The sequence below is a fragment of the Rhinatrema bivittatum genome, chromosome 6, assembly GCF_901001135.1.
Source record: "Rhinatrema bivittatum chromosome 6, aRhiBiv1.1, whole genome shotgun sequence".
NCBI lineage: Eukaryota > Metazoa > Chordata > Amphibia > Gymnophiona > Rhinatrematidae > Rhinatrema > Rhinatrema bivittatum.
The window spans coordinates 181,258,324-181,272,715 of record NC_042620.1 but is presented as its reverse complement, the minus strand read 5'-3'; the positions used below and the strand labels follow the sequence as shown (position 1 = coordinate 181,272,715).

The window sequence follows — 14,392 nt, the reverse complement described above, 5'->3', positions numbered from 1 at the left end:
ACGTAAATTGATTATTTACTTTCTCAGATAATAGAAGGATCAGGGGGCACTCCATGAAGTTAGCCCCCATCCTGGTGGTCCTTATCTTCTTCCTCCTGTTGGACAGTTGTGGAAAGCCTGCTGGCAGTCAGCAGGTCGTCATGTGTCCCGCTGCTAGGCATCTATTGCCTAACTCCCTCTCTCCTGTACGCATGCTTACACAAACAATTCCTTTCTCTCATACACACAAGCTCTTACACATGCACACTTCTCCTCTCTCTTATACAGAGGCTCACACACACTTGCGCTCTCTCTCTTCATACACATGCCTGCTCCCTCTCTCATGCACAGTCTCCCATGCAAATGCACTCTCCCTCTCTTTCATACACACAAGCATTGCTCCCTCTATCTCTTACACATATGCTCACAGAAACACTCCCTCTCTCACCCAGACCCCTCCCTGTCATGGAATGTAAGAAGGAAGGGGAGTACTGGGGCCTTTTCTTGATTTCAGCCATCTGCGGGTTGTGGTGTGTTGGCTGCAGAACAGATCTCTTCTTCAGCCACCGAAAGATGAGGTCAATGGTGCCCTTAATGGACCATTCCTTCGCAGCCTAATAGCCACCGAAAGCCCTATGTACACAGGCTACAGATGACCCTGCTCTGCCTTCTTAGGCATGTGGCCTGATGTGATGCCACTTCCATTTTCCTTCTACGCAGGGCCCAGGTAACATTTTAGTTCCCAGTTATGCATTGAATTATATAAAAAATACAAGTAAAGGCCTCCTTGGCCTGCCATTCACTTCATTATACCATTGATTTTTATTTACCTTTTTGTGCAGTAATACTATCCTCAATGTTGGGATCGAGCAGCCCTGGCCGGCATGGGCACTGGTGGCAGTGCAATATGTGCAGGTCAGATTCAGCAGTGCAAAGCAGAACAGAGCAAGCCTGAAAGCAAGACAGAACAGGAACTGTGCTGCTTTGCTTGTCCAGGAAGTGGACGGCTGCAGGCAGGCAGCAGTGGCAGGCCAGGCCAGCTGCAGGAGCCTCCAGCAAAAGCTGCTTTGCTCGGGAGACAGTGAAGATTCTATGAGGCAGTCACAGCTGGGCTGAGAAGGGGTGGGAGCTAATTCATGCATGGCGTGAGCAATTGAGCACAGACTGCTGTGTAGACAAGGCTTCCCACATGCGTCTAGAGCTGCTTTGCTCCAGGGACAGTTGAGACTATATGAAGTATTAACGACCGGGCAGCAAGGCTAGGAGAGGGGGGAGTGGCAGGAGCTTAGGGAACTCGTGCCTTGAGTTAGCGACTGAGCAGAATGCAATGTGGAACCAGTCACTCAGTGGTAAGTAGCCCAGACAGAGAAAAAGACATCCCAACCATTGGGGGAAGACAAGCAAGGCTCAAGGCTGGATCGGTAGGGGCTGAGAGGAAGGCTTATGCTTACCGAGCAAGCTGCAGCACACAGAACACTTCCCGACAGCCCTGAAGACACACACTTGCTCTGTGAGGCTGGCTTCCACATGCAGCGTGCACGCGCTACAGCCCACCTATTGGCATTTCCCATATAGCAAGAGCTAGTCCTGGAGGAATTCTGCGCTACTGTGGAGCGCAGAGTTTGCACAGAATTCCCCCCCTGCCCAGAACTGCCATTTTCTGTGCAAAAAATAGCAGAGAAGACCCCGGCATGCTGCGGAGCGAATCCCGCTGTGCCGTGGGACGTGCTCCGTTCGCGGCGAAGATGAAGGCCCTGGCGTGCTGTTCGTGGCAAAATGGAAGGCCCCTGTGTGCCATGGACAGAGTGTGCTCCGCTCGTGGCGAAGAAGGAAGGTCTGCGTAGTGTGAGAGAGAGGAAAGGGGGAGAGGGAGCAGGAGGGTGTGAGAGAGCATGGGCGGTAAGAGAGCGGGGGGGGGGGTGTTTTTGAGTGTGGGTTTCAGAGAGAGGGAGCCTATATGAGGAGACTGTGAAGAAGTGTGTATGTGTGAGACAGAGCCTGTGTGAACGGGTGCATGAGAGAGACATAGGTAGCCTGTGTGAGGATGTATGTATGAGAGAGAAAGGGAGTTTTTCGTGGGTTTGTATGCAAGAAAGAGGGCCATGTATGAGGGGATGTGTGTGCGTGAGAGAGAGGGAGCCTGCATGAGTGTGTGTATGTGTAATAGAGAGAGGGCGCATGTGTGTGAGAGAGGGAGGGACAAAGGGAGCCTGTGTGAGAAGCAGTACTGAGAATGGGTTCAAACTCTGGGACTGGCAATAGAGTGGAAGGGGTTGAGCCTAGAGGTGGAGGGGAGAGGGCAGGTGGAGGAGTTGGGGCTTGAGAGGGCAAAGTGGCCAGGGGAGTAGGGAGAGCGAGTGGAAGGGACACTCTTACAGTGAATTTCTAGGGTCTGCATCTTTAAGTAATAGTTTTTTTCTGTACTAATTTAAAATGTAATTACATAAAGACTGTCATGTATATTGTGTTATTTTAACCAATATAAAGTTTGCAGAATTTTAAGTTTTTGTGCGCAGAATTCCCCCAGGAGTAAAGAGCTGAGGTGGCAAAAAGTGATTGGCTGCGCTGTTCCATGAGGGAAGAAAAAGACATGGGGATTGGTTAAAGTGGTCAGAGAGGGACTAGTCGGAGGATAAAATTCCAGACAATGTCAGGTTCTTCAGCGTTGCCTCTGGCTTTCAGACACAAAAAATTAAATCAGTAAAGTTCGAAGAAAATCGGGACAATTGGCAACCCTTACTCACAGTCAGAAAGAGAATACGGAACTAGGAACCAACTTCCGCTTCTTTTTCAGCGGTGTCTAACGCTTCGCTGCTTCTCTCCTCTCCGTGCCCGCTGCTCTCAAGGGCCACCACTCGCCCCTGTAGAGCAGTAACATCACGGCCTCCAGCGGTTACCTATCGAAGAAAGGCCCCGGCCGGCTGTCCTCCACCTTCTGTCACCCCCCCTCCTGCCTATCATTCGCTCCCCTGCCTGCCTGCCTGCCAACCAACCCAACCCACAACAAGGAAGTTTCCAAAGCAAGGCAAACTTAGTCCGGAAGGCTTGGACCGAGAATAGAGAATCCCACAGGTCGAAGGTGTCATTACCTGCCGTTTGTTAATGGTGTTGTTCAACCATCCCGGCTTGTTTTTGCCCTTGAAACAAATAATGCGATTTGTGCACTCGAATCTACAATAATAAAAACGGAGTCCATCACCAACGCAAAACATATGCGCCACTTCCTGTTCCTGTCACGTGAGTAGGGCTAATCTATCCTAAGCTAGCTAGTAAGGTACTGCATTTCCGGTTTCTGTGGTGGAGGTCAGTGATTGCAGTTGTCTATATAGATCACAAGGGTAGGTAAGGAGTTGATAGCGAGGAAATAAAATAATTATAGCGGAAAAAGGCGTATGGGGGGGGGGTGTCTTGTTTCTCTGGCAGACAGTCTTTGCATCTTTTACCTGTATGGAGATTAGTGTTGATTAGAGAGGAGCCTATAGTGCTGTGTCTGTTGTGGTCTGATGACCTTCCTTTTTTTTATTTCGGTAAAGCGCCGAGGTTTTCCTCAGATATTGAAGCGTGGTGTGAAGGGCTGAAAGACGACTGCACGCCACCCTACTAAAAACTCTTTAGATAAAGTTATTTGTACTTAGTTGGCTTATGATAATGCTTAACCCTTAAATTACGTTTTTTAAAAAAAACGGGACGGGGTTGAAAATTTGTATGTTATTTTGTGAGTAAATAATAATAATAAAAAAAAAAAGCATATAGAAACAGAATTATGAAAGCGTTTTTAGGTAATTTGGTTGGTAACCGAAATATATAAACCACAGGGATTTAATGTGTTGCTACATAAACTCTGGTGTCTGGTATCCTTGCGAGGAGTCTCACCGATGTAACGGTTGAGATTTTGACATAGGCAGGTACCGTTTTTACTTTAAGAACATAAGAAAATGCCATACTGGGTCAGACCAAGGGTCCATCAAGCCCAGCATCCTGTTTCCAACAGTGGCCAATCCAGGCCATAAGAACCTGGCAAGTAAATACATGGTATAGTGTTGGGTTATTTTGGTAACTGAAAGAGCCAGGTACATAAATACAAATCAAATGATTTGATCTTAAGTCCTGAGAAGACTGTTCTCTGTAAAATAATTTAAACTTTTTTTTTGTTATTTCCACCATTCTAACTTGTTGCAGTCCTATGCACACATCACATTGAATGTAAAATATATTTTTCTTGTCTTTTCTCTCTCTTTTTCCTTTTCTCTTCCTTCCTGCTATCCCCTTCCTGCTACCTGCCTTCCAAGAACAGATTTTAATGTCAAGCATCTCACCAGTGTTTGGGTAAAGACAATTATGCAGGCTAGCTGTGAGAATAAAATATTTGCCTGATTATTTGGCATGTGACCGAGGATAACTTGCTCACCTTTTTCTCTCCATTTTTCAGCTTACTGTTGTAATGAAGTAGTTTGCAGAATAAGGATGCTTCATATGAGTCAACTAACTTTTGCTTTTATGGATATTTCCCACTGATAGGGATCAATGTTCAAGCTGCCATCCACCATTTTATCTCATTGAATGTTCTTCTGTTGCTTACGCCGTAGGCCTCAAAATTCTGGAATGATATTGATCCACTTGCCTTTTTGTTTTACTCAGGGCCATTTTCCCTTCACATACACTTTCAGTTTCTTTTCTGCCCTGAAACTTTTTTTTTTTTCTCTACATATCCAAACCACATCGGTTGTCTTTCCCTTATTTTTTCTGCAATCTCAACCTCCTTCAGCCATTTCTTCACTTCTTTGTTCTTGGCCTTGGCACTTACAGGCCTATGCAATATTGGGCGCTCAAGTCAGCATGCTGCTCAACATGGGGATTAGCGTGTCCAAATCATCATATGCAAATTCCATATAGATGAGGCTATTAGCTATTAACCTGCAATGGCAAAAATTGCTGCACGGCCAAGGTGCCCATTTTAACGTGGTAAATTTAACACCTGCTGTGCTCAAGGGCTCACAACCCCCCCCCCCCCCCCCCCCCCCCCCCCCCAAAAAAATCCTGCTTTCTGTGGTTCCTCTTATAAGTATCATCATGATATCTTAGGAGGAACCACAGAAAGCAGAATCCCCAAGTTCTGGCCTCTTTCCACTAGAGCCCAGGCAGTGACCTGGGTGGAAGCTAAGCTACTGTCAGCGACGTGGTCTTCCTTGCACACCACCTCCATTTCTATCGCCTGGATGTCAAGGCCCACGAGGACGGTGCTAACCAGACTGTGATCACTCTCCCGCTCCATTCAGGAGTAGCTTTTGAACATCCCATTAGTCCTAAGTCCATCTGGCTACACGCTAGGAAATGGAGAAATTACTTACCTGATAATTTCGTTTTCCTTAGTGTAGACAGATGGACTCAGCATCCTGCCCACAAACGGTAACAAGGAATTGCCCATGAGGTGAATCTCTATTCCATGAGGTTACGGGTAAGCCTTCTCCCTAGTCCAGGGCATTTATACTATGGCTGGGATCCAGCGCTTCTGTTTGGTTGAGTACAGTTGCAGTTTCCAGTTTTTTTTTTTTTAATCCAAGTTTTTTAAGCAAGTTATAAAGTTGTATCCAAATTCTAATCAAGTTTTTCAATAGTATGTCCACAATGGCTTTTGAAGAGAATACTGAATGGAAGATGTCAGGTTTCAATCTGCTAGCAGGGGAGCACATAACCCATTGGTCCTGAGTCCATCTGTCTACACTAAGGAAAACAAAATTATCAGGTAAGTAATTTCTCCATTTCTTTAGGGTATACATGTTTAGATCTTTCTGTCCCCATATGCTGTATAATGAAAACCATTGACTGACACAAAAGGGTTTATATCCATTTTGAAGATGCGGTTTCCAGAACAGCATTACAAATGAAGACTTGCCAAGGCCTTCTGTAGAGGCTAGAACACCTTGTTTATTTTGCTGGTCATTCCTTTCCCTATGCATCAAGCGTCTTTCTGGCTTTTACTGTCACCTTATCCACCTGTTTGGCCACCTTGAGATTATCAGATATGATAACCCTCAAATCCCATTCTTGTTTCATGTTGTATTGCTCCCTTTGTATTTTTGCAGCCCAAATGCATGACCCTGCATTTTTTTAAGCATTAAATCTTAGTTCCCAGATTCTAGCCCATTCTCTAAGCTGTACTAGATCCTTCCTTTTCTGGGTGTTTACCCTGTTCCAAATTTTGGATTCCTTTACAAAAAGTCAAAATTTTCCTGGTAATCATTTTGCAATATTGCTTACAAAAATGTTGAAAATGTTGTAGTGCTTCTTTCTTCAGTATGAACTCCATTTCCCACTATCCTTTGTTTCCCACACAACCAGTTTCTAACTTAGTCAATTTAGAGTCCATAGTAAAGGTGTTCAGTTTAAAGATTTGGAAGCAGTTAGTAGCAAGGCAGCAAGAGCTAAAACTGCTCCACAGTGCCCTCATAGAGAAGTCCATGAGCTTTACGCGCCAAACGTTCTGTGAGCATGGCAAGAAAGTGGGCAAGGTGCTGGCTAGTCTGCTGAGGAGGACTAGAGTTATGCTAAGAAAATATGGACAAGTGGGATTGTATCTAGCAACCTCCAGGTTATAAATGACACTTTCCACTCCTATTACGAAGATCTGAATGCAGGAAGGGAATTATGTACCATAAATGGTATCACTGTTATTTGGAAAGCGTGAAATTGCTCAAAGTCAAGATCAACAAAATGAGGTTTTGAGAGCACCCATTACGTTGGAAGAGATGGATAGGACTAAAACACCTCCCGGCTGGTAACAGTCCAGGACCTGGCAGATTCCTGCTAGACTTTTACAAGAAATTTTTCTTAGACTTGGCCCTCTTGTTGGCGAACGCATTTGACCACCTGAGGGACGATCCATTCTGCCCGCTTACTTGAACTGATGCCATTATTGTGCTTACACGTAAGGATCGAGAAGAGGTGGCCAGAGGGGTAGTCTCAGTGGTAGCAGCCAGAAGGCACCTATGGCTGCAAAATTGGTCAGCGGATGCAACCTCTAAGGCAAACCTCATAAAGATGCCCTTTAAGGGATCCCTCCTATTTGGAAGCAAATTGGAAAAGTGGGCCACTAAATAGGGTGAATCTCCAGTTTAGCGGCTATTGGAAGATAAGAAAAAGAGGTTGCAGCACCCTTCACCTATGAGGGTCAGACCAGGGGCTCCCAGTGTTTTTGGCCTTACAGAAACTCGCCATTTCAGACATCTCTACCTTCTGAAAGGTCTCAGACCTTTTGGAGCCTTCAACCAAAAAGAGGAACTGGTTCGTGCTCAGGTTCGACCCAAACTCCCCAATGAAGTTTGGCCAACCCATCCATGGGACAAGGAAATAGGGGGCCAACTATCCCTCTTCTATCAGCGGTGGGTTGAGATCATGTCAGACAAATGGGTACTGGACATCATATGAGGAGGATAAGCTCTGGAATTTCACAGCATCCCTTGGGACATGTTCATGTCTCCTTGCTACTCTCAGAACAAGAAACGGGCAGTGGAATCTATGTTGATAAGGCTCCTCAGTTTGAGGGATATAACTCCAGTACCTACACCCCAGGAAAATATGAGGTGTTATTCAATCTGTTTCATCGTACCCAAGAAGGAGGGTTCCTTTCGCCCCATTCTGGACCTCAAGAGCATCAATAGTCATCTGCGGATAATTCACTTCCGCATGGAAACTCGTTGCTAAGTCATAATGGCCTTACAACTGGAAGAGTTCTTAAACTCCCTGGACCTCTCAGAGGCCTACCTTCATATTCCAATCCACCAGGATGACCAGTGTTTCCTATTCTTTGCGGTACTGGGCCACCATTACCTGGTGTTGCCTTTTGGCCTGGCAACCGCCCACAGAACATTCTCCAAAATTATGGTGGCAGTGGCTCTGAGGAAAGAAGGGATCCAAGTGCACCCTTACCTAGATGACTGGCTGATTCAGACAAAATTATTGGAAGAGAGCCTCCAGGTGACCAGCAGGGTCACATCCTTGCTTCAGAAACTTGGCTGGGTTGTGAACATAGACAAGAACAGCCTCAAGCTCTCTCAGTTCTTCGAGTACCTGGGAGTCCGGTTCGACACCAAGCAGGACAGAGTGTCCCCCCCACCCCCCCAAGGATAAGGAAGCTGATGGGCTAAGTGCGCCGGTTGAAGAACACAATGCGCCCCAGGGTGTGGAGCTATCTCCAGATCCTCAGCCTGACGTCTACTCTAGAGTAGTGCTGTGGGCGAGGGCACACATACGGCCACTCCAATGCTCCCTGCTGTCACGTTGGAACCCACAGTCGCAAGACTACTCTATTCTCCTCCAGCTACTGATGGAAGTATGTTTTTGGCTCTAGTGGTGGCTACAGGAAGTTCACCTAAGCAAGAATGTAAGCTTGTCCCCACTGACCTGTTTAGTCCTCATGACTGACCTGAGCCTCTGAGGGTGGGGAGCTCACTGTCAGGAATTGACAACACAGGGGCGATGGACCAAGGAAGAGGCGTGCTGGAACATAAACAGTCTGGAAGCATGAGCTGTCAGATTAGCGTGTTTGCAATTCAGCCACAGGTTCCAGGGACAGGCGGTCCGTACGATGTCAGACAACACAACAACGGTAGCCTACATCAACCACCAGGGATGAACCAAAAGCCACCAAGTGTCTCTGGAAATAGACACCTTTCTGGAATGAGCGGAGTTAAATCTACAAGGGATCTCGGCCTCCCACATCACAGGAAAAGACATCAGAGCAGACTTTCTCAGTAGGGAGAGTCTGGATCCAGGAGAATGGGCGTTGTCGACCAGAGTCTTCCAGTTCCTGGTAGATCACTGGGGCTGCCCGTTCATCGACCTACTGGCCACATCCCACAACACGAAGGTTCCCAGATTCTTCAGTCGCAAAAGATATCGGGGCTCCCAAGGGATCAACGCCCTGGTCCAGAACTTCCTGTAGTCTTCCCTCTGAGGCCTCTGCTGGGCAAGATCAAGTGCCACAGAGGATTAGTCCTTCTGGTGGCCCCAGATTGGTCCAGATGCCTGTGGTATGCAGACATGCGGAACCTTCTGGTGGAGAACACCTTATACTTCCCTCCGCACAGGGACCATCTCCAACAAGGCTCGATCCTTCACTAGGACCCAACTTGGTTTTGTCTTACAGTCTGGCCCTTGAGCGGGCTCGCCTGATGAAGCGTGGATATTTGGCAGCAGTATTTTCCACCTTGCTCCATGCGCAGAAGTTCTTGACATCCTTGGTATACGTACAGATCTGGAGAATATTTGAGGCCTGGTGCAAGGAATGCGGGGTCTCTCCTCGGTTCAGCAAGATCCCCATGATTCTGGAATTCTTACAGGTCAGCCTGAACAAAGGACTGTCCCTCAACTCCTTGAAAGTCCAGGTGGTAGCGCTCTCTTGGTTGAGGCGAACGGAGCCCGCCTGTCGACACATCCGGACTTGGCCCATTTCCTAAAAGGAGTTAAGGGGACTGGCCCCTGGTCGGAGGTGTTTATGGAACCTCGATCTAGTATTGGACTTCTTAGCAGGACCTTCCTTTCAGCCTCTGCACGCTCTGTCTCTATGCCTGTTAACGCTGAAGATGCTTGGTGGCGATATGCTCGGCTCAGAGCATCTCTGAACTACAGGCCCTGTCATGTCTGGAGCCATTCCTCCAGTTGACTCCAGGAACGTTGCAGCTTCGCACGTCCCTTCTTCTTGCCAAAGGTAATCTTGGAGTTTCACCTGAACCAGTCCATTTCCTTATCACTAGATAAATGCAAGGACTCAAAAGACTACTGCCTCCTACGCCACTTAAACGTCAGTAGGCCATTAGTACGGTTTCTAGAATATACAGAACTGGTGCGCAAGACCGACTGCTTGTTTGTTCTTCATGGTGGAAGATAAGGCGAAGCAGCTTCGAGCTACCATAGCTCGCTGGATCAAGGAAGTGATCACAGGATCTTACGTAGAGGCAGGGAAGACTTTACCCCTTCAGGTTAAAGGTCATTCCACTAGGGCCCAGGCAGTATCCTGGGCGGAAGCTAAGCTACTGTCGAGCAGCAATGTGGTCTTCCTTGCACACCTCCAGGTTCTATCGCCTGGACGTCCAAGCCCAAGAAGACGCAGCCTTTGTGAGGGCAGTGCTAACCGGACCATGAGTAGCTTTTGTACATCCCATTGATCCTGAGTCCATCTGACTACACGCTAGGAAATGGAGAAATTACTTACTTGATAATTTTGTTTTCCTTAGTGTAGACAGATGGACTCAGCATCCCGCCCACAGCTGCCCATGAACAGTGCCAAGGAATCGCACATGAATCTCAGTCCCACCCAGGAAAAAGATCTAGGCATCATAGTGAATAATACTTTAAAATTGTCAGCTCAGTGTGCTGCAGCAGTCAAAAAAGCAAACAATGTTAGGAATTATTAGGAAGGGAATGGTTAATAAAACAGAAAATGTCATAATGCCTCTGTAGCGCTCCATGGTGAGACCGCACCTGGAATATTGTGTACAATTCTGGTCGCTGCATCTCAAAGATATAGTTGCGATGGAGATGGTACAGAGAAGGGCAACCAAAATGATAAAGGGGATGGAACAGCTCCCCTATGAGGAAAGGCGGAAAAGGTTAGGGCTGTTCAGCTTGGAGAAGAGACGGCTGAGGGGGGATATGATAGAGGTCTTTAAGATCATGAGAGGTCTTGAACGAGTAGATGTGAATCTGTTATTTACACTTTCAAATAATAGAAGGACTAGGGGGCTTTCCATGAAGTTAGCAAGTAGCACATTTAAGACTAATCGGAGAAAATTCTTTTTCACTCAACACACAATAAAACTCTGGAATTTGTTGCCAGAGGATGTGGTTAGTGCAGTTAGTGTAGCTGGGTTCAAAAAAGGTTTGGATAAGTTCTTGGAGGAGAAGTCCATTAACGGCTATTAATCAAGTTTAATTAGGGAATAGCCTCTGCTATTAATTGCATCAGTAGTATGGGATCTTCTTTGTGTTTTGGGTAATTGCCAGGTTCTTGTGGCCTGGTTTGGCCTCTGTTGGAAACAGGATGCTGGGCTTGATTCCTTGGTCTGACCCAGCATGGCAATTTCTTATGTTCTTATGTTAAGAGGTTACGGGTAAGCCATCACCCTATACCTAGATCTGGGCATCTATAATATTGCTGGGATTCAGTGCTTATTTTTGGTTGAGTACAGTTCCGGTCACAGTTTTAATCAAGTTTTTAAATTGTATTCAAGTTTTTAGGTAAGTAATTTCTCCAATGTCTCTCTTTCTCTGGCAGGGGAGATCTCTCAGAGTAAAATTGAGCAAATTATGGAGAACAAAGAATGAGGTGGGGAGTGGGGGGGGGGGAATGGCACGGCCTAATCTTCTGGGGTATTACTGGGCCTTACTTAATAACAAAGAGAGTCGTCAATGGTACCCAAGCAGTATCAACTATAGCAATAAAGGGAACCAACCAATTCTTATAATATAAACCCACCTGAATGAAAGTGTCAGCAAGCCTGACGTTGTGTATCTCAACAGACACCAACCGGTCTTTTAATCATTCACTTTAATTTTTAATTTTTATTTGAATGCCCCAAAATATTTTTTTCATTTTTTTTTTAGTTTTCTTAAATCACTCTCCCCGGTCACAAAACATGTGGAACATAGACTCTTGAATATTTTTAGAAAAAAGCCCAACATGGCCAGTGTTTCGCAGAATGTTTCATCAGGGGCATGCGAACAACACTATCAAGAGAGTCTTAACCTGAGAATGATAATAAGACAGTCTTAGAAATCGAATCAAATAATCTTAAAAGATGAAAATGTACTTATCTTAACAGGGGTTACCATCTCAAGATGGACTCAGCGTCTCAAGGTTTCTTTACTGGAACAGAGGAACTGAAACCAACGTAACGTCTCATTAAATACTCAGCTGTCATTCTGATGTCACTGGAATATGTAGAAAACCTCAATTATGTTATCTCCTTCACAAATCAATGGCCAAAATGAAATGACTTGAATACATGGTCAACCTAAAAAAACATCGAAGTCCAACTCTGTATTGAGCCCCTGCGGAATGACAGTGTTTAGTTTGTAAATCCATTTTTGCTCGGATCTCAACAGAAGTAGTTCATGGTCCCCTCCACGCCAGTGCTCAGGTACATGATCAATAGCGCAAAAAGTTAAATCATTAAAACAATGTCCAAACTGTAAACAGTGCGAAACCATTGGTTCATCAATTCGAGAATGTTTAATGTTTGAGCGATGCTCAATCATGCGGGTCTTAAGGAGACATTTTGTTTTCCTGATATAAAGAAGGTCACAAGGACAACATATTAAATAAATCACCATTGTGGAATCACATGAGGTGATATGTTTCAGAAAGATTTTGTAGCAAAAGCTTCAGGATACCTGTGGGCACTGCGCTCCACTGGCTGTGCTAAGGGATAACCCCCATATCTCTGTAGCCACATTTCACACTGTTAACAACAGGATGGCGGAGTGCTGGTTTGTGCTTCCTGGGTCAGTTGTGGGGCAAAGAAGGATGGATCCCTTTTGATGCCCTGCAAGGGGGGTTCGAATTGCAGGGTGGGTCTAGGCTGATCCACTGTTTAATTAGGGTAATCTTGTGATTATATTGTATTTTTATTGTTGTAAATCGCCTTGGTCAGCTTGTTAGTGCTGTATAAAAGTGTAAGAAATAAAGGCACAGTTATTCAAGACTGAAGGGACATTTTGGGCATAGAGAATACTCCTATGGGTAGAGCAGGTATTAATTTTAATAGGATCGGGAAAGAAAAGTATATCACTCTTCTACAGAGCTGTTACTTTGACATTGAAGAAGAAGCCTTATGTCTGCTTTGACTGCTCAGTAGAATGTGATTTTGGGGTTACATTTGATGGGTAGGGACTGGGGGAAAATCTGGAAAAGTGTGCATAAAGTCTCTATTGTCGTAAGACTGAGTTAATGGCGGGTCCGCTGTGTGACCGCTGTGTGACCTGTTCAATAGATCCCTTGAAACGGGAGTGGTGCCGAGTGATTGGAGAAGAGCGGTGGTGGTCCCGCTTCACAAGAGCTGGCAACTACAGACCGGTTAGCCTCACTTCGGTGGTGGGAAAAGTAATGGAGTCACTGCTGAAAGAGAGAATAGTGAACTATCTACAGTCTGGAGAATTGATGGACCAGAGGCAACATGGATTCACCAGGGGAAGATCCTGTCAAACAAATCTGACTTTTTTGACTGGGTAACCAAGGAATTGGATCGAGGAAGAGCACTCGATATCATATACTTGGATTTCAGCAAAGCTTTTGATACGGTTCCGCACAGGAGACTGGTCAATAAAACGAGAAGCTTGGGAGTGAGTGCCGAGGTGGTGACCTGGATTGCAAATTGGTTGACGGACAGAAGACAATGTGTGATGGTAAATGGAACCTTCTCTGAAGAGAGAGCGGTTTTAAGTGGTGTACCACAAGGATCGGTGTTGGGACCGGTCCTGTTCAATATCTTTGTGAGCGACATTGCGGACGGGATAGAAGGTAAGGTTTGTCTTTTTGCGGATGACACTAAGATCTGCAACAGAGTGGACACGCCGGAAGGAGTGGAGAGAATGAGACGGGATCTAAGGAAACTGGAAGAGTGGTCGAAGATATGGCAGCTGAGATTCAATGCCAAGAAGTGCAAAGTCATGCATATGGGGAGTGGAAATCCGAATGAACTGTATTCGATGGGGGGGGAAAGGCTGATGTGCACGGAGCAGGAGAGGGACCTTGGGGTGATAGTGTCTAATGATATGAAGTCTGCGAAACAATGCGACAAGGCGATAGCAAAAGCCAGAAGAATGCTGGGCTGCATAGAGAGAGGAATATCAAGTAAGAAAAGGGAAGTGATTATTCCCTTGTACAGGTCCTTGGTGAGGCCTCACCTGGAGTACTGTGTTCAGTTCTGGAGACCGTATCTACAAAAAGACAAAGACAAGATGGAAGCGGTACAGAGAAGGGCGACCAGGAAGGTGGAGGATCTTCATCGGATGACGTACGAGGAGAGATTGAAGAATCTAAATATGTACACCCTGGAGGAAAGGAGGAGCAGAGGAGATATGATACAGACTTTCAGATACTTGAAAGGTTTTAATGATCCAAAGGCAACGACAAACCTTTACCATAAGAAAAAAATCAGCAGAACCAGGGGTCACGATTTGAAGCTCCAGGGAGGAAGATTCAGAACCAATGTCAGGAAGTATTTCTTCACGGAGAGGGTGGTGGATGCCTGGAATGCCCTTCCGGAGGAAGTGGTGAAGACCAGAACTGTGAAGGACTTCAAAGGGGCGTGGGATAAACACTGTGGATCCATAAAGTCAAGAGGCCGCCAATGAAGAGTGGGTGACTCGCCAGAATGATGGCTACTGCCTGGACACAATACCTTTATTCAATAAA

General features: G+C 46.0%; 2 protein-coding genes across 10 annotated transcripts in view; one reads left to right on the top strand and one right to left on the bottom strand.

The window, feature by feature from the left end:
• Nucleotides 1–3,206, bottom strand: part of CFLAR (CASP8 and FADD like apoptosis regulator) — a 143,025-nt gene extending 139,819 nt beyond the window's left edge. For 4 of the 6 annotated variants that reach the window (XM_029606229.1, XM_029606231.1, XM_029606228.1 and 1 more), the window contains exon 1: nucleotides 3,069–3,206. The gene's annotated coding sequence lies outside the window, so the exon portion shown is untranslated. Of the gene's footprint in view, nucleotides 1–2,723; nucleotides 2,978–3,068 lie in introns of those variants that run through there. The other 2 variants (XM_029606230.1, XM_029606232.1) reach the window with 2 other exon arrangements.
• The window catches only part of NDUFB3 (NADH:ubiquinone oxidoreductase subunit B3), a 34,177-nt gene that overhangs the window by 6,175 nt on the left and 13,610 nt on the right, over nucleotides 1–14,392 (top strand). Inside the window, exon 1 of one of the 4 annotated variants that reach the window (XM_029606238.1) lies at nucleotides 3,086–3,216. The exons of 1 other annotated variant lie outside the window; for it this stretch is intronic. In XM_029606238.1, coding sequence (XP_029462098.1) covers nucleotides 3,192–3,216 — 25 coding nt within the window. In that variant the 5' untranslated portion in view covers nucleotides 3,086–3,191. Of the gene's footprint in view, nucleotides 1–3,085; nucleotides 3,217–3,240; nucleotides 3,318–14,392 lie in introns of those variants that run through there. 2 more of the 4 variants (XM_029606239.1, XM_029606240.1) reach the window with 2 other exon arrangements.